The sequence below is a fragment of the Synchytrium microbalum genome (genome assembly GCF_006535985.1).
Source record: "Synchytrium microbalum strain JEL517 chromosome Unknown SmJEL517_scf0005, whole genome shotgun sequence".
NCBI lineage: Eukaryota > Fungi > Chytridiomycota > Chytridiomycetes > Synchytriales > Synchytriaceae > Synchytrium > Synchytrium microbalum.
Genome location: NW_022158354.1, coordinates 395398 through 421414, shown reverse-complemented (window position 1 = coordinate 421414; position 26017 = coordinate 395398). Strand labels below are relative to the sequence as shown.

The following is a 26017-nucleotide window of genomic DNA, read 5'->3' as shown; positions in this document are numbered from 1 at the left end:
CAAATTTGAACAGAGATTTACTGGCCGATGTCCCATTAAGAATATTACCTCGCAAGAATGTCCCACGACCGATCTTACGAGCCATGGCACAAACTCCAAAACCAAAGGCTGTGCCAACTGCAAATCCAGCTGATATCAAAACTGTTCAAATGGTTGCTACCTCTCGGGTAAGTTCTGCTTTTAACTTGTGATAACTTGGTGTCTTACTGGATTAATTAGTTTCCATTCATCCTGAGACGCATGGTCCCAGACTGTAATGGTGAAAGTCCAGACCAAAAGTGGCAAGAGTTGCTTCGTATATGCTTTGAAATAACGCCAGAAAACACCATCAGTGGTAAAATGACTCAAACAATAATCGCTAATGCTGGACAGATTACTCGAGCGATGGATTGGTTGTTGGAATCAACGCAACCTGTGAGAGAGACTCTGCCAAGTGTTTGCGCTGTCCATTTTGTTGGTCTTTCAGGTGAGTCCATCTGACTAGTTATATTCCTAGGTAAAAAGCTGAAAATTTCTCTTGTAGGTGGTGGACAGCTATTTATGCCAAGAGCCCCATGGTATGGTGCCTTCGCTGCGGCTTTTTAAGATATACTTTTGGGGACTTTTAATTCGAAAGACAGCGCACTAATCTATGACCTTGGACTTTTCTACCTGGTTTGCTAACTATGCCACAAGTGTAAGATATCTGTTGCTTTGTATATATCAGCAAACAAGATCTGTAAAAAGAGCACAAATATCTTGGTTTTATAGGATGTTTTATCATGCGAGTTCTATATATACTACTAACTACGTTAAGACAACTTTACTTTTGACTACAAAAAAATATTTTACAAGGAAGCAATAACCGACAATACAAGCACCAACGGAATCATTACAATGGCATGAACAGTGTCCATCTTTGACGAAGCACTGTTCTGTCCCCGTCCACTAGCTTTACCTATATTCGACGACGAGTTACCAGCCGCAGCAGTAGCAACGGATATAGCAGGCGATGTCGACGACGATGTGCTACATTGCGACAACCCGATCTGCGAGGCAGCGATATTAGCCTGAGCCAGCTGATACGCCAACGATGTTTTATCGGCGAGAGCTGTGGCGACCTGTCGTCGCACACAGTCTGTACATGCTATTTGTGGGGTAGCGAGCAAGGACTGTGCTCGAGTGTCGAATAGATTTACGTCAGCGTCTGCGTTGAGCCCCTCTGCGACTGCGATGGATGATGCGAGCTGGTTTAGACAGTATCCGGTCCCGTCTGCGGTTGTGAGACATGCCAGTGCTAGAGACGAGTTTAGGCCGCTGCTGAGTTGGTTTACACCGAGACCTGCTAGCAGCGATAATAGATTGGTTCCGGCAATAGCGGTGGTAGTGTTTGCGGGATTTACAATAGCAGTGTTTATATTTCCACATACGGCCAATGTAGCATTGTCAAATGCATACAGTGCATTTGCACATTGCGGGGTGGAGCATAGCGAAGCTGTTAATCCAGTGTTTGTTTGACTTAGAGTACCACCTCCGAGTAGCTGGAAGAGCTGCAGACCACCACAAGACGAGAATGTGGGCAAGAGCTGGTTACTTATAGCTGTTGAGCAGTCGGTCGACAAGGCCGGGTTGAGTGTCGTGGCGAGTTGGGATACGATGGCAGTCAGAGTTAGGGCGCCAGATGTTAGCGTTGATCCAGACAGGGTGCCGAGATTACCACCACCTAACACTGGGTTTATTGTAGTTGACGCAGTAAGCAACATCACTGACAGTATGGAGGGCCATAGTCTGGAGCGGCTGGGAGACATGGCTTTATAGGGTTGGTTTACTTGTAGCGGCAAGTTTTGGATCAGTTTTGCGATTGAGCTGGAATAAACGAAAGAGGCAGAGTTAGGAGACGTTTTCACGGTGAAGATATCAGCATGGTGAGCAAGTTACCTATATGATGTCCTATCTACACTTCTAAATAGTCGCTACGTATGGTTTGGTTGCTTGGGTGGTTGGAAATTTTGTTAATGTGGTTCTTTCGTTTGTCTAAATTGTTATTGATTGGCAAACAAGAAGACAAGACACCGCAAAGAGCCAAGGCGGCATATGTTTAGTGACTTTTGAGACATACTTAGGTCCAGTTAGGGCTCTCCACGTGGAGGCGAGCGTCCTTTACATTCTAATCAGCGTTGATGTTTAAGAATGCAATTCAGACGATATTTTGAAGATCACACGACAAAAATGTAAACGATCGGTGGTCGAGACTAGTTTTCTTACTAGAGATGTATATAGTCAAATTGTTATTTCAGCCTTGTTATCGCGTCGGAGAGCCTGTTTGGCTTGTTTCGTAGATTTTTAATTCTGGAGCAAATGCAGATGTGACAATTTACACGATTCGTTACTTTTAAAAATAAAATTTACAGTTTCAGGTTATTTTCGACGTTATGTACAACAGCTCTAACAACATCCAAAACCTCACTAAATCTATCGAATGCAGTATATGTAACGCCCTCTTTAAGACACCAGTCCTCTAGATCTAGACCTCTTTTCGCAAACAAAATATCAGCTTCACGAGCAGCTGAAATATCCGACACACCATCCCCGACAAAAATGACCAAGGGAAGGGGAAGAGTCGTCAAGTCGCTCTCTGGTTTCAGCACTGTTGCAGGAGATATGAAATTCGTAACTGGTTCGTGTCTTCCGTATGTTGCTTTAGCTTTCCGTATAGACTTTCCCTTGTCGTGACCGTATTGACTATTTCAAACAAGGGTCAGGACACAGTTGTGTGAATGCCAAAAAAAATGGATTGACAGTATCTCATTATGCGCAGCGGCGACGTGGTGTTACCTGTCATCATGGAATACAATCTCCCAACGTCTATCCGTCAGTTTTAATCCGTTGGCAATCACGGAAATAGCATCAATGTTGCTTCCAAGCTCCTTTTTTAGGAACTGTTTGACCAACGTGTCCAGTCCTGCGCTGAGCACAGTAACAGGAACACTGTGACGTTGGCAAAACTGCACAAATGTTGAAAAGTCCTCGTCCATCTTGATATCTACGATGGCAAGGTTGAAGGTTGAGGTGTTAGAATGCAATAGCAACGTTGACGTGTTATAAACGGGATCACAGGAATGGATATCCCAAGTTTGAAATACCTTTGAGCATATCCATAGCCTCGGCATACGTTAGATTGACATTTTCCCACATAATCTTGAGCACCTCAGCTCCCTTCAGTGATCCATCAATGACACAGAAATCCAGCTTTCTGCGATTCTCCTTGCCCATGCAATGATCAATCAATATCGTTCCTATACACGAATTTAGTACAATGACCCCTTGAAATTCGTAAATTGAGGTGGGAGCTGACCTGTATCCTGCAAACTTATCGTTCCTAGATTTGCAACAGAGTGAGGAAAGCGTTAGCACCAAGTTTAAGATCAAGGAGAGATCTGATTTACCATCGAAATCTGAAAATACAATCACGCGAACCATTCTTGTAGAGCGATTGCTTGTGAGAAATCAAATATTCAGAAAATCTCAAGTTTTTTTTTTCAAACACAAGAAGTGTTGGAACAGCAGGATGGGAAAACGAAGAGCACGGTTCAACGAGAAGGCGAGAGCGTCGTCATCGCATGCTACACAGCTGCCGCATGCCAATCCAAGGCACTCCTCAAAGAACATTGGACTGATCGCTCAAACTGCTCCAGCACAAATCAAGAACCAGGCTATTACAGCCGTCCAACACGATGAAGAGCCCACATATCAGTCGTAAGTCGCACCATTTAATGTTTTCTGTGTACATCAACTGAGTGATCGAGCCTTTTTTACCCCAGTTCTGACACTGCTATCCCAGACATTTTGATTCCTGGTGTTGATGGTCAACATACCAAAGCTGCCGAGATGCTGGCAAAGCTACCTAATAGGCCTGATGGGAAGATCACTTCCAAAAAGAGAAAGAGGCTGGAAAAGTTTATTGTGTGATATTAAGATTGACTACTTCTTTTCGTTTTGCTGATACCAACCTCTGCTTATAGGAGCAATCTTTGAAAAAGGAAGAACGAGTACGACTTATTGAAAAGCTGTCCAAGCAGCATTTTTCGTCGGATTTGCTAAAATCGAGTAAAAATATTGGACAGAAGGTAGAAAGGCCTCATGACTTCCCTAAAACGACGTTCGTGTACAATCTCACATGTTTCAACTTAGGCAACTGGACGTAAACATCTATCTACCTTGGACATGTACAATGACTATGAGGAGGAAATGCTGGACGGATCAGACAATGATGATATGATGACCGATAGCGACACTGAAGAAATCGAAGGAAACAGGTCGAAACGAATCAAAGTCGAGTCAATTACTAAGCCTATGGCATCACTACCACAACCATCTATACCCTCTAAAATGCCAATTGTTGAATCTACAGTCCCGGTAGTTCCTGTCATTGATCACTCTGAAGGAGCCATGAAAACGTCTGTTGCTCCTAAAGCTATATCACAGCCTGGTAGTGCCTTGAAAAAGGTTGCTCCAGTAGCAGTTTTGGGAAGTGCACTTAAAAGGCCACAGTTGGGCAGTGCGCTTAAAAAGCAAGAGTTGGGTAGCAGTTTAAAGCAACCTACTACAAACAAACCCAAAAATGGTACAAACCAACATGTAAAGGCACCTGAATCTGATTCATCCGATAGTAGTAGTGATGAAGAGATGCCAATGGTAGAAGAAGCGCTGGCTCAGCCCAAAGTTAGAAAGGGTGCGTGGATGTCGGATGTAGTAGGAGGTGAAACAATGCCTTCAATACCTATTGGAGCTATACCGTCTAGTCTTGTACAAAGGCAGCCAACACCACCACCAACTCCTAAGCGACCCCTAGTTTTGGCTCCACCATCGTCTGAGAAGGCGGTGTATGTATCTCTACCACGTCCCTCAGATCTCGCCGTAGCTCGCTTGTCTCTACCAGTAACAGGTGAAGAACAACCTATAATGGAATGCATAATCGCCAACGATGTCACCATTCTCTGCGGTGCAACAGGATCTGGTAAAACAACTCAAGTGCCTCAATTCTTACTTGAAGCTGGGTTTGGTGATCCCAAACACCCCAAATTTCCAGGCATAATAGGTGTTACGCAACCACGTCGAGTCGCTGCCGTCAGTGTCTCGAAACGTGTTGCTGAAGAAACGGGGTGGAAGAAGGGACAAGTGGCATATCAGATTCGGTTTGATGCTACGACCGTAAAGGATGGCGTAACGCGTGTCAAGTTTATGACGGATGGTATATTGTTGAGGGAGCTGAGTACTGCAGCTACCATACAGAGCAATGATGATGGATCTAATAAGCTCACTCAGGATTTGCTGTTGACGAAATACTCATGCATTATTGTTGATGAGGCTCACGAGAGAACAGTTGGAACCGATATCTTGATTGGATGGCTGGCTCGTATAGTCAAGCTACGAAATTCGGGTAAAATAAAGGGCGTGAAGCCTTTAAAACTAGTAATCATGAGTGCTACATTACGAGTAGAGGATTTTACCAGCAACCAAACACTCTTCCCACCACCACAAATACCACCCGTCATAAAAGTAGAAGGTCGCCAATTTAAAGTGACGATACATTATAATCGAAAGACAAATGATATGGACTACTTGGGCGATGCCTTTAAAAAGATCTGTAAGGTGCATACCAAGCTTCCGCCTGGTGGGATACTTGTATTCTTGTCCGGCCAGGGTGAGATTCAATCTATAGTCAACAAGCTTCGAAAGACGTTTCCTGCTTCTAGTCAGACTGCACGAGACAAGGACACTATTGTTGAAAAGCAGGAGGTTGCTCCTATAGTTGAAGGGCTTTTTGAAGAGACTGAGACAGGAGCAGCTGATGATGATAAAGTTGTTGATATTGATGCAGATGGGCTAGATGATAATGACGTGGATCAAGATTCCGAGGAGGAAGATGTAGATGTTTTGGATGGTGAGAGCGATGATGACGATGCCGACGAGTCATGGGTCCCTTCTGAGGAACAAAGAGGTATGTTGTCGTGATAATCAGAGTCGGGCTGCTCTTCAAGTCGTTAACTCGGTGTCCTTTGTTTTAGCCATGCCATTACACGTCCTCCCACTGTATTCACTCCTCCCAACCGCCGCCCAACTCCGAGTCTTTGAATCACCACCACCAGGCTCCCGTCTATGCGTAATCGCCACAAACGTAGCCGAAACATCTCTAACAATACCCAACATTCGCTATGTGGTCGACTCCGGCAAAGTAAAAGAGCGTCGCTTCGAAGCACGTACAGGCACACAAACATATTCAATTGGCTGGACTTCCAAAGCATCGTCAGATCAACGTGCTGGTCGTGCAGGTCGTGTCGGAATGGGTCATTGCTATCGATTGTTTAGTTCAGCCGTGTTTAACGATCGGTTTGAAGATTTCTCGCAGCCAGAGATATTGAAGACGCCTGTGGAAGGCGTTGTGCTGCAAATGAAAGCTATGGGAGTTCATCAGGTGGTGAATTTCCCGTTTCCTACTGCTCCGGATCGAGATGGGTTGAGAGTTGCCGAAAAGGTAGGCAAAAAAAGGAGCATTAAATCGGTCGTATTCTGCTCTTGAAGACGCAAGTTGAAACCAAAGCTTGAGTGTTGACTATATCCTTTCCCAACATAGCTTCTGATACACCTGGGTGCAGTCGATGCAACAGATTTACGAGTAACGGATCTAGGACGATTGATGGCTCGTGTACCTGTATCGCCACGATATGCCAAAATGTTGGCTGTAGCATTAGAGCAAAGCTCTTCATTGTTGGCCTATACTATATCTATGGTCGCTGGCCTCTCTTCTGGTGATCCATTTATTCGTGATGACGATGTCATGGCTCGTCACGATGATGACGAAGAGGAGGGTGCTGCTAGTATTGAGAAGGACCGTCGTCGTCAGAAACGTCGTGATTGGTATAGGATTATGCAGGTACAAATTGTCGTTGCGAATGTTGTGTGAAGCATGCAGGGTGTCGTCCAATTTTTTTCCTTCTCAACCTGTTTTCTCGATTAGACCTTCTCTGGAGAAAATCCCACTTCTGATGCATTAAGACTATTGCACGCAGTCGGTGCATATACAGCAGAATCAGTACGATGCACTCCACGCCAACTTGAAAACTTTTGTGAATCGCACTATATTCGATCCAAAGCCATGTCTGAAACCTTACGTTTACGACGCCAACTAACCACTATAATCAAATCCGAGCTTCCTTCACACCGTAACGTGAGAGCTCTAATAGTCGACCCATTCATGGCACCTCCAGACGCCAAGGCCGCTATAGCACTACGCCAAATAATCTTATCTGGATACCCAGACCGTATCGCGACGCTGGTAGATGCAAGTGGCACCTATATTGGCAAAAACACTAAATCTGGTAAACCTATATATCGAACCATGTGGGCAGGACAGCATGAGATTGCACAAATCCATCCGTCTAGCTGTATATATAGTGTCCGACCTCCGCCTAAATATGTCTTGTATGAAGAAGTAGTTGGACGAGAAGAACGGATTGCAGCTGATGCAGAATCAGTGCTTCTAACACGATCGGAAATGAAGTCATTAGCCAAAGACCCGAATTCGATAAACCCGGACGAGCCACCTAAACCAAAAAAGACGTGGTTGAAGGGCTGTGCTGCTATATCGGAGTCTTGGTTGTCGACGCTTGGACCAGCGTCGCTGTGTACGCAAGGAAATATCTTGGAAGAGCCGAGTCCACGCTATGATGCTGCTCAAGATGCCATTGTTGGATTTGCTGCTGCTAAATATGGACCACATGGATGGGAGCTGCCTGTACGTCAAGTACCTGTGACTGGTACTGAGAGATTTGTGTGGTTTGCCCGTGAGTTGTTGGAAGGCAAAGTTGTTCTTGAGTCGGTGTCTGAAAAGGCTGGGAAGAAGCAGAGGAAGGATTTGAAGCATGTCATGGGTTCTCTGAGCGTAAGTCATCTGTTAATGGATTAGGACGCCATTGGACATCATTTCATTATCTGACTTGGTTTTTCTCATTAGCAAAATCTGGTTGGCAAACCATCCATTCTCTGTAAACCATGGTCTAAAGCACAGTCAAGAGTCGTTGATCTCTTGAATACTCTATCATCAAATCAAGTGTCGTCGAGAAAGGCTCTACTGCTCAAATGGTATATGTTCGGATATACGTGGTCTTTTTTGCATCCTGCTGTTTAACCCCATCAAACTTTTCTAAAAGGACAACACACCCTTCATTCTTGCTGGAACAACTACTAGCTTGGTTCCCGCCACAAATGGCTCAAACTCTGAAAGAGAATTGGCCTCCAGTTGTCATTCAAGAACATCTTGGTGAAATCGATTCAGTCAAAGCCAAACCTAAATTGATGAATGCGCCACTGCAGAAAATTGATGCTGCTGCGCCAGCTATAGATTTCGATGTAGATAGTGATTAAAGTTGATTGTATATAGATAAATGCCTCATCGTCGCATCACTTTAAGATTGACGCTTTTTTGGTTGGTTTTCGCTTGATTGATTTCTCTAATGCGTCACAATTGAATACTGAATGTATAACTGGCTTTCTCTGGGTTTTTGAAATGGGGAATGGTCTGGGCGTCTGGTATAGGCGTCTGGTCTCACCCTGATGACCAAGTGGACGCAAGTGAGTCAAACTATCTCAAACCTGGAGATTGGTTTTCGCAGAGCGCCAGAAAACATTTGAAAATGGAGAGGCTGGCTCATTTGTCCGCTTTAGATGGTCGGGCATTGTTCTGTTCGTCGTTAGGCAGCATCCACCCTTAGGTTTGAAGCACAGCTTTCCGCTACAACCCATTTCTGCCTGTTTAAAAAGCAGATTCAACAGTGGATATTCGTTCGGCTTGGCATGTAAAATTGTGTGTCGAGAATCAACCACAGACACTGTGGTTCTCGAGATTCCATCTCATGTTGAGACAGTATTACAAGGAAAAAAACTTACAAGACTGCAGGGACACAGGACATAATATAAGTCTCACTCTCACCGAGTGGAGTTGAAATTCGCTCTTCTTTCAACCCAATTTGCTCGACAAGTGTTCACATTCTCACATGAAACATGGAGCCTTTGTTCAAGTGAATGCATTTCGAATTAATGAATTTTGTACGTTAGTTTACTTTTCAATTTGACTTCGATCTTACCTTGTTATGTTGTCTCAAACTGACTTTTCCTCTAGTTTGTTTCTGACGCTAGGGAATGGCACCGTATACTCAATTCTGAGGATTTGGTAATACGGAGACTGTACAGACTGTCTTTTCGGTCAATACGACTTCCAAAGTTTGCTTTCTGGAATCGTCACCAGCACGCCACTGTCTTTGACCCCTTCTGTCGACGTTTGGAACAGGTATGCGAACCCGACAATGGGCAGAGATAAGAGTTTAGACATGAATTCAGGTATTGACGTTGTTCCTCTATTTCAACGTAGACATCGAAGGCTCTTAAACCAATCATTCTCGAAAGTGCACACTCTGTGCAATATTTGACGCTAACGTATATGGACATCTTGTCCCGAAATATTTGGGTATATGGACATCTTGTCCCGAAATATTCGGATCTCATGTTCAATATTTATTCAACTCATCGTGGTGATTGGGATTGGAACGAACCTAGTGTGCTTGATCCTAAAAGTATGCCTTTGGATTTACAATTCTGATACAGTTACATTACCCAACTCATCCATGTTTTTAGGATTCAATCATCCCATCCCCGATGGTGCATTCATTCCTTTTGGTGAAGGTCCAATGAAATTTGTGGGTGTGTAATCAAAACAGCTTGAAAATAATCTTGATTGCTCGTCGCGATTCGACTCACTTATCACTGTTTCCTCCTCACTACGTGAACGAATGGCATTGACTCAAAATCAAGATCCCTGACTATAATGCTTCAAAACGTGGATATTGAGCTAATTCCAGAACAGGATTTGGAGCCCATCACGGGTATGTTTTGTTAGCTGTCAGACGTTTTCCGTTACTTGGATAATAATCCAATGGAGTTCAATCTCAGTCTAGATCTAACTCAAGGCTTGAGGAATAATCTTCTAGTCAAGACTACTTCTCGTCAATGTTATGCTGAAATCTGTAGCTATTACGATGCAAAGAAAATCCCAATTCCAAATGAAGCGTAAAGTCACCAGTGACTTTGGACAATTGTTTAAAAAATCAAACCTCACGTATGAAATCAGAAATGTGTAAAGGTGTAAAAGTGTAAACGTATTCAAAATTCATAGGGAATATTAAATCTAGTGCTTGCAAATGAGAGCCGTATTAACGGTTATTGATCATGCTGCTTACGATTCTTGGTGTGACACTGTTCGGTTGACGATGGAGTGGTGTTATTTCGTATGCGATCGCTCTGCGAAACACCTACAATGGATCTAAATTGAGATAATGTTTCAAATGCTCCTAAACACCCATCTCGTCTACATCAACGTTGGTTGTTTCGTTTATTTGCGACATGCACAACAGCAACGAGACAATAGTACATTCGACAACAGCAACGAGACAATAGTACATTCTCTAAAGTACTATGGTCTCGTTGCTGTTGTATTTCTCAAAGGACACCTTCGAGGTCCTATCGTTTGCAGCACAATCACTGATACCGTGCGTGCAAGCAAAGCAGTATGAGTCTTTTGTAGTGCATTACCAATTACCACCTGTGAATTTAAAATAGTATGAGAAATCCCAGGGCGTGTTTCTTCCGAATGGGGATGGGGGGACTATAGGTACCGATTGTCATATCTGACCGTGAATAATTCTATGATTTCAATGTGCGAAATTCTGCCATCGGATGTTTCGTTCAAGCTCCAAACATCACGTCGGCCGAGAGGTTTGCTAGGCTTTCACTGGGAATTTTGCCGTCGCATGAGTAATGCAAGTTGTCGGGTGGAAGATGTTGCCATCGGGTGTGCGTTTTGATCCAGCTCCAATCATCACTCATCACGCAAAGCAACTGCACTGCACAATCTCGAATTCGAAACCCCGGAGAAGCAGAAATCAATAGTCGAGCTATCGTGTACGTGGGCGCATCTGCTGCAGCTGTCCTGACCTTGTGGTATATCCTTGGTGGAAATGGCAAAAAATGTCCACCATCTGTCTGCATCCCTGTATTTGGGCAAAGGGGCAAAGCTTTCCGATCAGGAAAGATCAGCAAATACTCTTACGAAAGCCATCAGCAGTTTGGGCCAGTGATTAAATTATTTGGACAGACCCGTTATGTAAGTCAGTCTTGAAATGGCAACATCTCAACTCACGCACTTTCAAGTCTCTAAGCTTTGAACGTGTATTTATAACATTTTAACTGACCAAATTTACCTAAATAGTTGGTAGCTGACCCTAAAGCTGCCCAACAAATCCTGAATGGATCTGGCGATGAGTTCTATCGGTTGGACTTGACTTTCTTCTGTTTGTAGCACAATTGCACTGCCCTGCTAACATATCTGACCTCCCGAAAGTGATGGAACTCTTCAAAAGGGCTTCACTGGTGTGGCCGACTTGCCTCTCTTTGCAATCCCTTCAGGTGATACTTGGTACAGGTAATGCCCAAGTTGTGTTGGCGAATCTTTGAATATCTGATTCCAACTACTCTTCATTCCAGGCACCGCAAGATTTTATCTCCCTCGTTCTCAGTGGTACATTTGCACCACGCTTTTGACGAAGCTGTCAAGGCTTCTCAATTTCTTGTAAACGTCTGGAAAACTCAGCCAGCCAACAAAGTCTCAAATCTCCATTATGACTTCTCAATGCTGGCGCTGGACGTCATTGGTCTCGTCGGCTTTTTTCAGAGTTTGGGCTCTCTCAACACTCTTATTGATGGTCAAAAATCAGAATCGTACCGTGCTTTGGAGCGACTTGCGAATCTGGTTCTCTTTCGAACCATTGCGCCACCCTTGTTGTGGGAGCTATTGAATTTAGGCAAAGCTCAAATGGCGCCTGATGGTGCTTTCATGCGATCTATCGTTGCTCAAGTCTTGGAAACCAAGCTGGCTAGTAAGGTTGTCAAGGCTGACAAGGACATGGACGTTTTAGACCGTCTCTTGGCGAAGAGCGTAGATGGTGAAGCTGTAAGTTGGTTTCTGTATTGCAGCATGAGCGGTCATTATTGTGATGAAACATATTGACAAATTACTTTCATCTTAGAAATTCACTCATTCAGAAATCATTGATGAAATCTTTGGATTCTATGCTGCAGGTCTGTGTTGACTGATTGAATTCAGACCTGGCCTTCTTCCACTGCTGACGCTGAGAACTCTGAACGGGTTTACAGGCCACGAAACTACTTCGAACACCCTCACATTCTGTGCCGCTTCCATGATGCTTCATCCTGAGTGCAAGGCAAAATTGGTTGCAGAAATCGACTCTGTCTTGGGTGGTGCTAGTCCAACTTATCAAGACCTTCCGAAACTCAAGTATGCTCGATTACTCCAGTGCTTTTTAAAGACTGGCTCAAGCTTTCCAGATATCTGTTCCATGCGGCTTTTTGTCTGACGTCGTCGTTCAAATCACTTTATATAGGTATATGGACAACTTCATTAATGAGGTTCAACGCTACTATGCAGTGGTCCACACTGTTCCTCGTCGTTCCCGTGTTGATACTCAACTATGTGGTTTCGACATTCCCAAAGATTCACTGATCTTGGTCAACGTCTATGCCATCCATCGTCACAAATCTTTGGGGAGATGATGTTGATGTCTTTGATCCTCAACGATTCAACAAACCTCCACCTCCTGGAGCATTCTTGCCTTTTGGTGCTGGTCCAATGGCTTGTATTGTAAGTGGTTGAGCGCTTTGATTGAACACAACGTAACAGCACTTGTACCAATTCCTGGAAACTCTTGGTCGTACTTAGGGGCAACGCATGTCACTCACCGAGCTCAAGGCTGCTCTCGTTGTGATTCTGCAACAAGTCGACTTTAACCTCGTTCCAGGACAAGATCTTGAGCCTATTGCCGGAGTTACCCAAGGCTTGAAGAAGGGGTTGCTCGCTAAGATTACACCTCGTACGTAGGTAATGCAAGGCTTGGAGTCCTCATTGCTGAGAGTCTTTGTAAGAGGGAATAATACTCCTTTGTCGACGAATTCTAACTCGCCATGTGTCACCCCTTTAGAAAGAATTAAGGCCAAGGACGAAGTTTCTGTGTGATTTCTAGATCTTTTAAAGCGATAGTCGTCAGTTTCAGCTGAAGAAGTATCATCCAAATTGACCTTACGTAAACGGTCTAGTCACGATTAACCATCGTAAGATTTATGCTGGAGTCTGTAGCTAGTACGATGCAAATGAATATGTAATTTCAAATATCCACAAGGTTACCATTGTTTATCACACGACTTCACGTATGAAGCCAGAAATGTGAAGTTGTGAAGTTGTAAAAATATTCAAAATTCGAGGAAAATATTCAATTCGGTGTCTGCAAATACGAACCGTGCATCAAGATGCTTGGTATGACACAGCTCGATTGACGATGGAGGTCGAGTGTCTTTTCGTATGCGATCACTCTATGAAATGCTAACCGTGAATATGGCTAAAGAAGAACTTCTAATTGCACCGAACGTTCCGTTCTGTTGCATCAAACTTGGGTTTGTGTCTAGTTGCGACCCACCAGGAACAACATGATAGAAAATTCTCGACTCAAAAACAACTTTGAGGTCGTATCGTCCACACTGGAAACAATTGATATCCACAGGTGGATTGAAGGCAGTATGACTGTCTTGTGATGGGCCATACTCAGTCGAGAATTTTGTAATTTGAAAGTTTGAGGCATCTATTGCTTGCTGCTCCCGAATGGGATGTGGAAATAATTGTGGCGACTTTCATACCTGACCGTAAATATTTGCCAAGTCTTGGCCTAGGGAATTCGGTCGAGCTCCAACCATCGATCATCATTTCTTTGACGCGGATCAAGCACGTTTCACCATCTTGAGTCACTCAAGGCTCTCGTAAATAATTTAATTTGGTGGATAGGGTAAGTGTCTCCTGATTCATAGTCTGTAGCAAAAGCCTACAAATGTTCGATTGAGTTAACAAAGGTTAAGTCGAAACTCCAAATGTATTCGAATGCTTTATGGCATACGCCAACGAGTAAGAGGAGCGCAAACAACGACCCAGTAACTAGTTGATACATTTTGTTTCGTCATAAGGAGATAACCGGTGACAAATCGTTCGTTTCGCTCAAGTGGAAAACCCAAACCAGAATGAATGTGGTGAGCCGGTTGTCCACACACTCTTACGGCTGCACCTCTGATGATAAATTTTATCCACTTCCACGCAAATGCCCATTCGTTACCAATACTATTACACTGCATCCAAAGTCCGTCGAGAAGAAAGATAATGTTTCCAGATTTCGCAAACCTTGAATGCCACAGCATGAATGCCACCTGCGCGTGTTGCCACACGAAAAAAGAAGACAACTAGCATATAGAATTCACAATTCGATTGCAAAATTGAAGCTCTGCTGTTTGAAAAATTGTTGCCTTGGCTGGAGCACACTATCACAGAGTTCCATAGATCCTATCTTCCTTAGACTTTCCACGCGATAAGGAGCAGAGTCAACTGCTTGGCGATGCATTAATCAATTCCTTAGGGTAGCTCGTTGCGAAGGAGATGTTTCAAGAAGTTTTTGAGTTTTGCGTGTGATGTGGAACAAGGCAGCATCGGGCTCGAAGGTGCAGAGAAAATAGGCTCAATGGACTCCATTCCACAAATTCATGGATCTTCTTTGACGGTCGAAAGTATTAGTAATCTCGAAGGATAGAGTCTCGCGACTGCGTATTTTACAGTCCACCCAAAAGGCCCGAATGAAATGGGATAAAAAGGAGCCATCATTACCGAACGAGTTGGAATATTGAGCTCAAGAAGCTATTAGACGGTCACTGAAGAGCTTCAGTGGCTCCAGAAAGTCATCAATATGGACTTGAAGAGTCGGTTTAGCTCCATTTTTCGCGGACAAAGGCCAAGCAATCAACCACAACCCCCAGTAAGTGACGAACAAACCTGATAAAAGTATTATCATTAGATTTTCTAACTTGGGATCTACACAGTTCGTCACGAACGTCGCTGTTGGCCTGGACGATCCAAACGTTGAACATGCTTATCGTGTTGCCGATAATCAAAACAATGGAAGCAGCAATAGTAGCCAATCGGGAGTCAGTCCGGCCCTATCTGCTCCGTCTACGTTTAATAAGCAAGAACAGCTTAAACCTGTTCAAGCGGACGTTGTCAATCCTGTAGGTTCTCGTGCTTACCTCACACTTTACTCACATTGTGATGCAAGATTTACTAACGGACCGCCCGTTAATCTAGCCATCGTATTCTGATTCTTCACAAGCATTTACGCAGTATCGTGTGATACTCGCTTATACGCCTCTGGAACCGGATGAACTGGCGCTAAACTTGGGAGATCTGATCATTGTTACAGAGTCCTTCGTTGATGGTATGTGTAAGCAGATATAGAAGGTGCATCGAACCTCTTCAATAACAATATACTATCAAGGCTGGAGTCATGGATTCTCTCAAGGTAGTGGTCGATCTGGAATGGTCCCAATGGCAGCTCTAGAAAAACTACGAGGACAACATCTTACTGATCATCAGTTAAAGCACCATGGTTCTATGCAAAAGAACGTCCAGATCGCCCGAACGGAGTCTAGTATCCGAAATGACGAGTTGTCTGACTTGAAGACTTGGCTGAATCCTGCAGACTTTAGACTCACCATGTTTACACTAAAGGAAAAGAGACTCAAGTCAACAAGAGGCTGGCTCTTGGATGAACTGGACGAATGGGTTGTAAGTGATGGCCAATCAGGTGTCTATTGGCTATCTGGTGTAGCAGGTGTAGGCAAATCCGTCATAGCTGGTTGTTTTGCAGATGCTCTACAGAACCGCAATCAGTTAGCTGCACACTTCTTTTGCAAGCACGACGAGCTTGCTCGGAATGATCCATTTCGTGTATTATCGACATGGGCATTCCAGTTGGCTGCCTTCGATCCTGATATTAGGAGGTCTTTAAGGGATTTGCGTGAATCTGAACCAAACTTTTTAGTAAATACGCTATCAGTCGGTCTTCAATTTGAACACCTCGTAGTAAGACCATTATCTAGCTATCGTGGTGGTAAAGCCGTTATGCTGCTAGATGCTCTGGATGAATGTGCTGCGGAGGGTAGTAAATTACGACAAGAGTTTCTCAAGGCTCTTGGTAAAGAGTTCGCCCGTCTTCCCAAGAATATTGTACTATTTATTACCAGTCGCCCATTGCAAGATCTACGAAAGCAATTATCAAACTATAAACCACGAATGATGAAATTGGAAGCCGCCGATAATTTGCATGATATAAAATTGTATGCATTTTATCGATTGAAACACCTACGGCCTATCTTGAACTCCGACAAATTAGTAACTGCACTCGCCGATAAACTATCCGAAATGGCCTATGGACTTTTCGTATGGCTTTACCTGGCTTGCGATGCCATAGATACGTCTGACGATCCAACGCAAACTATCGTCGAACTAGATCAACGGTCTCTCGGCAATGATGAAGATCGTATGGATACTGTATATACTAGAGCTCTGGTGGCTAGTTTCAAAGGAGCTCCCGACTCAGCAATACAGCTATGTAATAAGTTACTAGGAGTGCTCGTAACTCTCCGGACAATTATGTCCGTAGACGATATATCAGCTCTAGTGGGTATGGCTGCAACACTGATCAAGCTCAACCTGACTCGTATTGAGTCGGTACTCGTCATATCGAAATCATCAGTACAGCTCATGCATAAATCCGTGGTCGACTTTATCACTTCCTCAGAGCGTTGTATAGGCGACGCCTTGCCATTCTATATCAACCGGCAACTAGCAGAATCACATTTAGCTGGAAGGTGTCTTGTGTCTCTACCAGCCAATTTGGAACTTAATATCATTCAGGTGCAGATCGAACGTCTCAGGGGTATCGCATCCTCCGACACTCCTACGTATAAAGGATACTCCCTGAACCACTGGGGCGACCATCTGAATTCCGTTGAGCAGATGGATATGGAGTTGACAGAGGTCCTTACTCGAACTCTTCAACTATATGGGCGAGCCATGCTTATCGTAGCGGTGCTGAAGAACTTGCCAGTCGCTCTCAAACATATCCTGAGAGTCGGTGGAGGTCCAAATTTACTGAAGGCTACCGAAGAACTCAACTTTTTCAAATCTCCAATCCTGTTGGAGGCTGCAATCTCGGGAAACGCTGAAGTCGGTGAGGTTTTGTTGGAATATGGAGGGGCTGATGTAGATTGTCGCAGTAATGATATCTTTTGGCAGACTCCGTTGTTTGTGTCTTCCTTTACAAACAAGACAGTAGACATGGTCAAGGTGTTGCTTCGCCATAACGCTGATATTGACTTGCTGACTGGCCTTGGTTTAAAGGCCGACGGAGTTGCTGCAGGTCAACCACTATCGCTGATTCTGCAAGAGCGCATAGGTCGAAAACTGAAACTCGACGAATCGCACATGGTAAGGACCAGCATTCGCAACCGTCTCATACCAAAATTATATATGAACATTTCTGTATTTAGAGCAACGTAATGAATTCTGCAAGGCTGGCAGATGTCGACCGCTTGAAGCAGCTTCTCAATGCCGATCTATCGATCGACATAAATCGACAGTATCGTGACAGCAGCAACAAGACTTTGCTGCTTGTCGCTTGCCAGTATGGATCTGTTGATGTCGCCATATATTTACTCAGCATTGGAGCAGACCCAAATATAACAGACGACCAAAGTCGAAGTCCACTCCACCATGCTTGTGCCTATGGCTCACTGGCCGTTGTCAGAGCATTGATCGAAGGCGGAGCAAATGTAGATGCAGAAGGTCGTGATAGTAAAGGCCCTTATTTCCAAAATCCCTTTGTAAGGCCTATTGACTTAGCTTGTGAGAAGGGACATATAGAAATAGTTAGGTGGTTGCTGGATACAGGGGTCAGTCACTCAGCAGTGGAGGATGATAAGATTCATCCTCTCTTGTATGCAGCCATCGGAGGCTCTGTAGATGTTGCTCAATTACTCATGGCGAAAGGAGCCAACGTTAACTATCAGAGCAAATACTTTGGCACCGCAATATTTGCTGCCGCCGTCTACGGAGTCCAGAACATGGTCACATATTTCATTCATGTCGGAGCAGATACTCAACTTGGATGGAATGCTCCAGATTTAGAATTAGACGTCTGTCTATCACCAGACCTCACACCCTTTACAGGTGCCTGCTGGTACGCGTCTGCAGAAGCTGCTGCTCTCCTGCTTGATAGAGGACAACCAATAAACGACAATGTATTCTTCATTGAACTGAAAGTAGGTGGAGGTGTGTGCCGCTGCTCATCGACACCGCTCATATATTCCGCCATTTGGAATCAGCCTGAATGGACGCGCACCTTGCTAGACAAGGGCGCTGATATTGAAGGCTCCAGTTTCCAACAGCTAGTTCCAGATCTAATTGGAGGCACTGCTCTAGTCAATGCTGTATTTTATGGTAGAGTTGATGTTGCGAGGACACTACTAGCAGCCGGTGCTAATAACAATGTACGGGTGGTTAATGGAAAGACGTGCATGCATCTTGCAGCATATGGTCCTATGATTGGAGACCGTGGAAAGTCTGACATGGTCCGCCTTTTACGGTTTTATAAAGCTAATCTGGACGATAAGGATCAGGATGGAAACACCCCCCTATATTTGGCCATCACGATGAAAGCTACACAGGTGATGGATACATTGTTGGAGCTTGGGGCTAGAATCGATATTGTAAATAATTCAGGAAACACGTGTCTGCACGAAGCAGTCAGACAACGAGCAGCTGGGATAGTCAAGGTCTTGACTGATAAACGAGCTGATAGGAATATCGAGAACAAGGAAGGCATGACGCCCTTACAGATTGCAGTCAAGGAGGGGTATTATGAGCTGCTGCATCTGCTGAAATGAAATGGACAACAATTGTGGAAGGTCTGTAAAGTATAACATTGTAATAGACGCGCATAGATTCATAGTATTGCTGTTATATGCTATCACCGTAGCGCGAATTTTACTTGACAGAATGGACATGTAAAAACGCACGTGGTAGCACTAGCTAGAGTGACAGAATGCAAAGACTGGGCAAGTAGAACACTTTCACCGCCATTCTCATATCAATTGATTGAATATAGTGTCATTCAACTGCCGTAAGATCAACCTTGGGTCGCTTTTTAAAGGCGGCCGACGAAAGCCAAAAGCCACTGGTGAACCGCCAGTACGAGACGCTAGAACAGACTGTATCTGATTACGCTACTGATTCTAATATATTGTCTGTTTAGTTCGCTACAAACTCCTTTGTTGGAGGAGAAAATCCACATTGTCACTACACCAGTCCAAGACCAGAGCCTTCACATCAGCCGACCAGCAGTAGTCAGATGTTCGTTTTCAACTATGTCGGCAGTAAATGTGTCAGCACTGCCAGTGCCTGCTCAAGTGCACGTCGCTAAGCCTGTAAGTTCAAAACAACTACGGAGATTGTTGTTGAATAGCTTTTCTAGCAATCGCATCCTGTTACTTCAAGATCCTTTATTGTGTATCGAGTCCGGCTGTCGTATACGCCTCGTGAACCAGACGAACTGTCGCGCATCTCGTCTTGTTACAGAGTCGTTTAGTGATGTTATGTGTCAGTTCAAATTTAACATGTATCCGTGTTATCGAATGTTATTTATTCTAAAGGTTGGGGCTAGTGAATACTCGCAAGCAACGAGTCAATCTGGAATGGTCCCTCTGTTAGTCTTGGAGGAACTGCTACACCAACCAATGACCGATGCTCAGTTTAAGGATGTTCCTATGAGTAATCCTGCTGCAGGAAGCGGATACCTGTCCTCACTTCATGACGACTTGTCGTATTGGAGAGATGGTTGAGTCCACCTGATTTCAGATGGACAATGTTTAGACTCAAGGACACGAGACTTGAAAACAACTCGAGGCTGGCTCTTGGCAGAGCCGATAAATTAAGTGGAGAGTGCAGATCAATCGCGAGTCTACTGGGCTGTCTGGTGAAGCAGGTGTATGCAAATCTGTGGTAGCAGGTCTCCGTGGTAGCAGGCTGCTTCGCTGGCGAATTGCAGCATCGAAATCAGATGGCTTCTCACTTCTTTTGCAAACACGATGAGCAGCCTCTTTCTAGAGACGTAGGGAGTCATTTGGTTTGAATACCGTGAAAGGTTGAACCGTCTCCATTGGATGTCACGCAATCGGACTTCAAATCAACATAGCCCGACCCAAAAAAAGGTAGTGGTATCAGTAACGAGCATTCAAATTCTATCATCACATCCAATGGATTCATTAGAAAGTCTCGTTATCTGGTCTATCGTGGGCAGCAATGGCAACAAAGACTACCACCGCTTCCATTGACTTTAAAACGATTGCTGGAGGGACAGGAGACTCAGTATTCTGTATGAAATGCATTATTTCTGGAGTTTGCTATTGGACTTGTTTCTATTTATAAACTCATTTACATTAGTAACCAACTTGACAGCAAAAAACAAACTTGACGAGTCGTACTTAATTGTTTGCTCAAACAATAATCTATTGGCGTTTTACATTCATTTTCCTACTTGAAAGTGCTTTCAAGTTCTCTAAACATGGCCAAAACCTGGTCAACCGTCATCATCCCCAAGTCTTCCCCACCACGTTTACGTACACGTACAGCTTGAGCCAATCTCTCCTTCTTACCCACCACTAGAGCAAAATTAAATTGCGAGGACTGAGCAAGCAAGACCTTTTTAGCCAATAGATTATCAGTCTTGTCCACATCAATATAATAATATCGATGCCAATATGAAGCATCAGACGATGCACGATCAGGTTGAGATATCGCATCTCGAACCTGTTCGGCATAATCAATATCATCGGCTTTTACTGGTAGCACTATAGCCTGTCGAGGACTCAACCAGAATGGCCATTTACCACCATGATGCTCTGTTAAAACCGCCAGCATTCTTTCGACTGATCCTATTACAGCACGGTGCACTATGACGGGTGTTTTTATAGTACCATCGATATCCTGATATTTAAGATCAAAGCGTTGTGGAAGCTGGAAATCTAATTGCACGGTCCCAGTCTGATGGGTACGTCCTAGAGCATCTTGTAGAGTGATGTCGATCTTTGGACCATAAAATGCACCATTTCCTGGCGAGACAGTCCATTCACGACCAGTATTATCCAATGCTTTACGCAATGCTATTTCTGCTGCATCCCATTGTGCAATGTCTCCAATAAAATTAGTGGGCCTAGTGGACAAGGCCAATTCATACGATGTGAAGCCCAGACGAGTATATGTCCGGTGTATAAGAGCCAAGGTCGACTCAATCTCAGACAGGATTTGGTCTGGAGTGCAAAATATGTGGGCGTCATCTTGATGGAATTGTCGCACTCGAGTTAATCCTGTTAATGCTCCTGAAACTTCGTTCCTAAACATTTAAGAAGTCAGCAAGACATCATCAAAGCATGGTACCAGTCTTCTGCTTGTACCTGTGGAGAGGACTGAACTCCGCCAGCCGAATAGGTAAATCACGATACGAATGAGCAGATGTATGAAATAGCAGACAGTGTCCAGGACAATTCATTGGCTTTAGTCCATGTATCTCAGGTTGTGAATGATGATGGTGATGGTGTTCATCCTCGCTCTCACTGTTATTCTTCACTAGTCGAGACTCCATATCATTTACTCCACCCACCATAAACATATCCTCTCTATAATTGTCCCAATGACCTGACGTCTCCCATAGCTCTTTATGATACAGTAATGGAGTCACGACTTCGGAAAACCCACAAACTCTATACTCGGATCGAATATAATCAATCATGCGACGGGCAATTCTAGCTCCATGTGGTAGCAGGAATGCTGATCCTGGTGCTAATGGATGATGCATAAATAGAGATTGAGCTCTTCCTACTACTCGATGGTCTCGTTTCTTCATTTCAGCTTGATTTAGTTCCCATTCTTCCAGAGCCTTTGCTTGCGGGAATGCTATACCAGTAACTCTGGTAAGCGGTTGTATTGATGAGCTGGTATCCTGTGCATCCCATCTAGCTGCACTGCTAGATATTAGTCGGAAGGCAGACAGCTGTCCGGCATGCTGTACATGAGGACCTCTACATAAATCTATAAAATCACCAAGCTTGTATACAGTCACGGATTCCTGTGGCGGTATTTGATACAAGAAATATAACTTGAGTGGTGAATAAGCAAACATTCGGAATGCATCCTTTCGAGATATAGCCAGTCGAGTAAATGCGGTCTTTCGTTCAGCGATAGAAGCCATGAGCCTAGATATCTTTTCTACGTCTGCTTCGGTGACTGCGAATATTTCACCATTGGCAGGATCAGGTCGCATCAGTTGTCGAATATCGTCTTCGACTCTCTCCAATGATGGTATTGCACCATCCTGCCAGTCCTTTAATCTATGTTCTATACGTAGAGTACCTTTACTTCGAAGTAAGGCATCATAGTAGAAACCACCTGATTTGAGAGCAGGTCCATCTGCTAACAGAGCATCGTCACCAAACTCTTGTTCTATGGCAGCTCCCAGCAAATGAGCTCCAGAATGCCATATACCCATCAATGCATCTGGTGTTTTTACATCGGGTTTTACCAGAGAGACGTGACAGTTTGTCGAGATGGTTGCGTCAATGTCACTGATTTTTGAGTCGATTTTCGCAAACACGGCATTCACTATAAAGACGAATGTAAGACGATGCGTTTATTCGAGTTTTAGCGGCAATAGATCAAATCAAACCTGTTCGTTCTGGTCTGAATACTTGACGAGGAGTAGTCACGTCTTTGATTCCAACGTGAACTCGTCCGTCCGGCAAGGTGATGTTGATTGGTTCCTGAGCGTCTGGTAGAGTAGACTGCTTCTTCTCACACTCATTCCAGACACGTATACGATGCGATGCATACGTGCTTGCCCATCCTATTAAGGTCGATTTAGATGAGTTTCCAAAGACTGTAAAAAGTGTGAAAAACGCAGAAGCTTTTAATGATGTATCTTACGTATAAGGTCTCTTGGTAGGCCATGCGTTTCAAGACTTGGCCGGACCTTCCAGCATCCTGCGCAACGACGAAGAACTACGGATTGTCGCATTCTGCTGTGTGTTGAAGAATTGTTTGAAAGATGTCACAAAAACACGTCAAGATCCTCATCGGTCGCTCCCTTCAAAGAGGGACTTTGGACGTGTTTCGGATATACACGTACCAGTACGTATTCGTACGTGACTGTCGGTAAGGTTGCTGGAAATCACCAACATTTTAGAATTGTCAAGGTCTCAGGGATATTCCCCGAATCAAACCAAGTTTCAATCAAAGGGTGCTCTCGAGCCGTTGAAGCTTAAGCGTCAGCTCAACGCTACATGCCCATTACTGGACAATGGAAGATGACGGTGAGTTGATGGTTACATTACTTTTAATCACGTATACTCGTTTTACATCGCAGGACAACCAACCGACGATAATAACACGTCGCATTCTCCTTCAAATTGCATTTGATTCTGTTACGTAACTAATTTACATTATAACTAGGTTCTGCAAGAGTCATCGTCGCAGTTAGGATTCGACCACTTAATAAGAAGGAGAGCACTGAAGGTGGCCCTGTTGTCGCAAGATGCCTGGACCCACGTACTCTTCTAGTAACACACCTTGAAGATGAAGACGATGTGTTGAGAAAGGATCGGCCAAGGGAAAAGCTATTTAGCTTTGACCACGTATTTTCAGAATACGATGGGACAATGGACGTGTTTGATAAGACGACTCGTTATCTAGTCGATGCCGTGACCAAAGGATACAATGCTACAGTTTTCGCTTATGGTGCTACTGGCGCTGGAAAGACTCACACAATGTTGGGCACGGAACTGTCGCCTGGGTTGATGCCATTGACTCTTGTACATTTATTTCAGTCAATCCGCTCTCAAAGAGAATGTTACCAGATATCGCTCTCCTACCTAGAAATTTACAATGAAAACATTCGAGACTTGCTATCAAACCGTCAAGAGTACCTCGAACTACGAGACGATGGAGGGAAGAAAGGTCCTGTCGTTTCCGGGATCACAACGGTTGCAGCATCATCAGCTGAAGAAATACTGTCGTTTCTGCGAAAGGGTAATCAGAAACGGACTCAGGAAGCTACTGGAGCCAACGAAACATCCAGCAGAAGTCACGCCGTGCTTCAAGTCTTTGTGTCGTTTCGAAAAAGGCCAAACGACGACGAGCGTCTATCCAAGCTTAGCTTAATTGATCTTGCAGGTTCAGAACGCGCGGCTAGAACGAATAATCGGGGTAATGGCGTCATTAGTACGAGTTTGTGGATCCATCTGATCTCTGTGTTTCTTTTAGGCCAACGGCTCATAGAGGGGGCTAATATCAACCGCTCTTTGCTCGCATTAGCTAACTGCATTGTAGCATTGGCTGAAAATGGGTTTCCTTCGTCAAAGTATATTAACTTTCGAGACTCAAAGCTGACAAGGCTGCTCAAAGACTCGTTGGGTGGAAACTGTCGTACTGCAATGATTGCAAACGTGTCTCCATCATTCCTGAGCATTGAAGAGACGTAAGTAATCACAGCATTCCTCCGTTTCAGGTTTCTTTGTTTAATCTGTCGTATTTTCTCAGAATGAACACAATCAAGTACGCATCACGAGCAAGAGCCATAAAAACAACATCAACGTTACAAGGAGCCATACCACAAACGGTAGCCAACAGATCAGCCAACGAAATGACATCTCTCAAAACCGAAATTGCTCAATTACGTGCTAGATTATCTGTAGCATCCCAGCAACAACCACCACTACCACCTCAACAACAATCATATCTGCCGAAAGCTCTACCAGCTAGCTATGGCAGACAGCCTATAATCAATGAGGAGGTGCATAGCAAAATCAATGCAAGGATTGCTTTGACCACTCCTGATTCGGACGTGCTTTCGGATGGCAGAAGGAAAATCGAGTTATTGTTTGCCGAGAGAGTTCAAACTACAACGAAAATCTCAGAGTTGGAGCAACAGCAAGATGTTGATTCAGGCGTCAAGAGTCAAGGAGCAAAGAAATTGACTGATATTGATAGAGAAATTGGGACTATACTACAGGTAAAATGTTGATCGCATCTGCTTCGAATGGCGGATGCTGTAACGTTTTTTTCTTCCTTGTTACAGCAATCACTTTCAAAGTGCGTAGATCGAAAATCGAAAATGTATCTAGAGCTTTTGGTGCGATCAAACTATTTAGAATGTGAAAGTAAGTGATGATGTCGCATAGACAAAAAACGGCATTTCTAGTCAAGCTTAATGAAATCTCACATTTCCACCTCCCCATCCCTTCGCCAGACTCAGACCTACGCCTCTTCCACAAACTCGCCATGCCAACAATCATATCAATGCAAGTCCAACTAAACAACACAGTCGAAAATGATTCCGTACCATCGCTACCACCCATAGTAATAGAATCCAACAAGGCGATCACCAGATTGAAATCCATTGCAGCACGAATGAGTCCACAATCAGGCATGATCTTACAATCAGAGCAAAACGACAGACCAGCAACAGCCCCAAGACCTAGTTCCTCAAATTCTCTTCAGCAACAAAGGCCCCAATCTGCCCAGAAAAGAGCTATACTTACGACACTCAATTCAACTGGTATATCTGGCTATACACCACCCTCTCAACTACCTAATATCTCTCGACCGTCATCTGCGGCACCTTTGTCTGATCGTGAAGTGCTGCTGAGAAGTGCACAGTTGTCTATGCAGTCATTAGTCGATATCCCATCAATGAAAAAAGTACTCAAGGCCTCTCCTGGAACGCCAACTCGAGCAAGAACACCGAATACTCCTGTGAAAACCCGTAGCACCAAGACTCTCGCATCAAAAAGCAGGAGTGATATGTCCTCGCAAGGTAGTCAATCAAGGTTGAAGAAATAGTAGTTAATGTTGTACTACGGGTCTGGTTTGTTGAATGTTGTAGTATATGTGCAGAAAATTCTATACAATCTTGAAGCAGAGGTACACACGTTTATC

The 26017-nt window shown here is 44.1% G+C and overlaps 7 protein-coding genes across 7 annotated transcripts; 4 read left to right on the top strand and 3 right to left on the bottom strand.

Moving 5' to 3' along the window:
• Positions 1-827: 827 nt before the first annotated feature.
• On the bottom strand, positions 828-1787 carry SmJEL517_g01522 (uncharacterized protein; the record flags this gene model as incomplete). The annotated part of the gene is made up of 1 exon (XM_031167450.1): positions 828-1787. One exon carries the CDS (start codon positions 1785-1787, stop codon positions 828-830), a length of 960 nt encoding a protein of 319 aa, XP_031026672.1.
• A 597-nt stretch (positions 1788-2384) lies between these two features.
• SmJEL517_g01521 (uncharacterized protein) lies at positions 2385-3459 on the bottom strand (the record flags this gene model as incomplete). Its single annotated transcript, XM_031167449.1, has 5 exons — positions 2385-2721; positions 2815-3022; positions 3123-3275; positions 3335-3358; positions 3426-3459. The coding sequence occupies 5 exons, from the start codon at positions 3457-3459 to the stop codon at positions 2385-2387; spliced, it is 756 nt and encodes a 251-aa protein (XP_031026673.1).
• Positions 3460-3547: 88 nt separating this feature from the next.
• SmJEL517_g01520 (uncharacterized protein) lies at positions 3548-8403 on the top strand (the record flags this gene model as incomplete). Its single annotated transcript, XM_031167448.1, has 9 exons — positions 3548-3735; positions 3801-3942; positions 4002-4106; positions 4171-5980; positions 6048-6514; positions 6614-6913; positions 6998-7921; positions 7994-8121; positions 8190-8403. The coding sequence occupies 9 exons, from the start codon at positions 3548-3550 to the stop codon at positions 8401-8403; spliced, it is 4278 nt and encodes a 1425-aa protein (XP_031026675.1).
• Positions 8404-9039: 636 nt separating this feature from the next.
• SmJEL517_g01519 (uncharacterized protein) lies at positions 9040-13120 on the top strand (the record flags this gene model as incomplete). Its single annotated transcript, XM_031167447.1, has 13 exons — positions 9040-9056; positions 9175-9325; positions 9407-9608; positions 9670-9731; positions 11300-11361; positions 11432-11512; positions 11575-12040; positions 12117-12168; positions 12244-12385; positions 12492-12583; positions 12657-12748; positions 12827-12977; positions 13086-13120. 13 exons carry the CDS (start codon positions 9040-9042, stop codon positions 13118-13120), a joined length of 1605 nt encoding a protein of 534 aa, XP_031026657.1.
• A 1762-nt stretch (positions 13121-14882) lies between these two features.
• On the top strand, positions 14883-18918 carry SmJEL517_g01518 (uncharacterized protein; the record flags this gene model as incomplete). The annotated part of the gene is made up of 5 exons (XM_031167446.1): positions 14883-14951; positions 15016-15201; positions 15278-15407; positions 15468-17461; positions 17524-18918. The coding sequence occupies 5 exons, from the start codon at positions 14883-14885 to the stop codon at positions 18916-18918; spliced, it is 3774 nt and encodes a 1257-aa protein (XP_031026656.1).
• A 1645-nt stretch (positions 18919-20563) lies between these two features.
• SmJEL517_g01517 (threonine---tRNA ligase) lies at positions 20564-23099 on the bottom strand (the record flags this gene model as incomplete). The annotated part of the gene is made up of 4 exons (XM_031167445.1): positions 20564-21422; positions 21484-22687; positions 22752-22928; positions 23009-23099. 4 exons carry the CDS (start codon positions 23097-23099, stop codon positions 20564-20566), a joined length of 2331 nt encoding a protein of 776 aa, XP_031026649.1.
• A 282-nt stretch (positions 23100-23381) lies between these two features.
• Positions 23382-25921, top strand: SmJEL517_g01516 (uncharacterized protein; the record flags this gene model as incomplete). The annotated part of the gene is made up of 6 exons (XM_031167444.1): positions 23382-23394; positions 23534-24286; positions 24344-24557; positions 24620-25091; positions 25158-25239; positions 25329-25921. 6 exons carry the CDS (start codon positions 23382-23384, stop codon positions 25919-25921), a joined length of 2127 nt encoding a protein of 708 aa, XP_031026648.1.
• Positions 25922-26017: the final 96 nt, after the last annotated feature.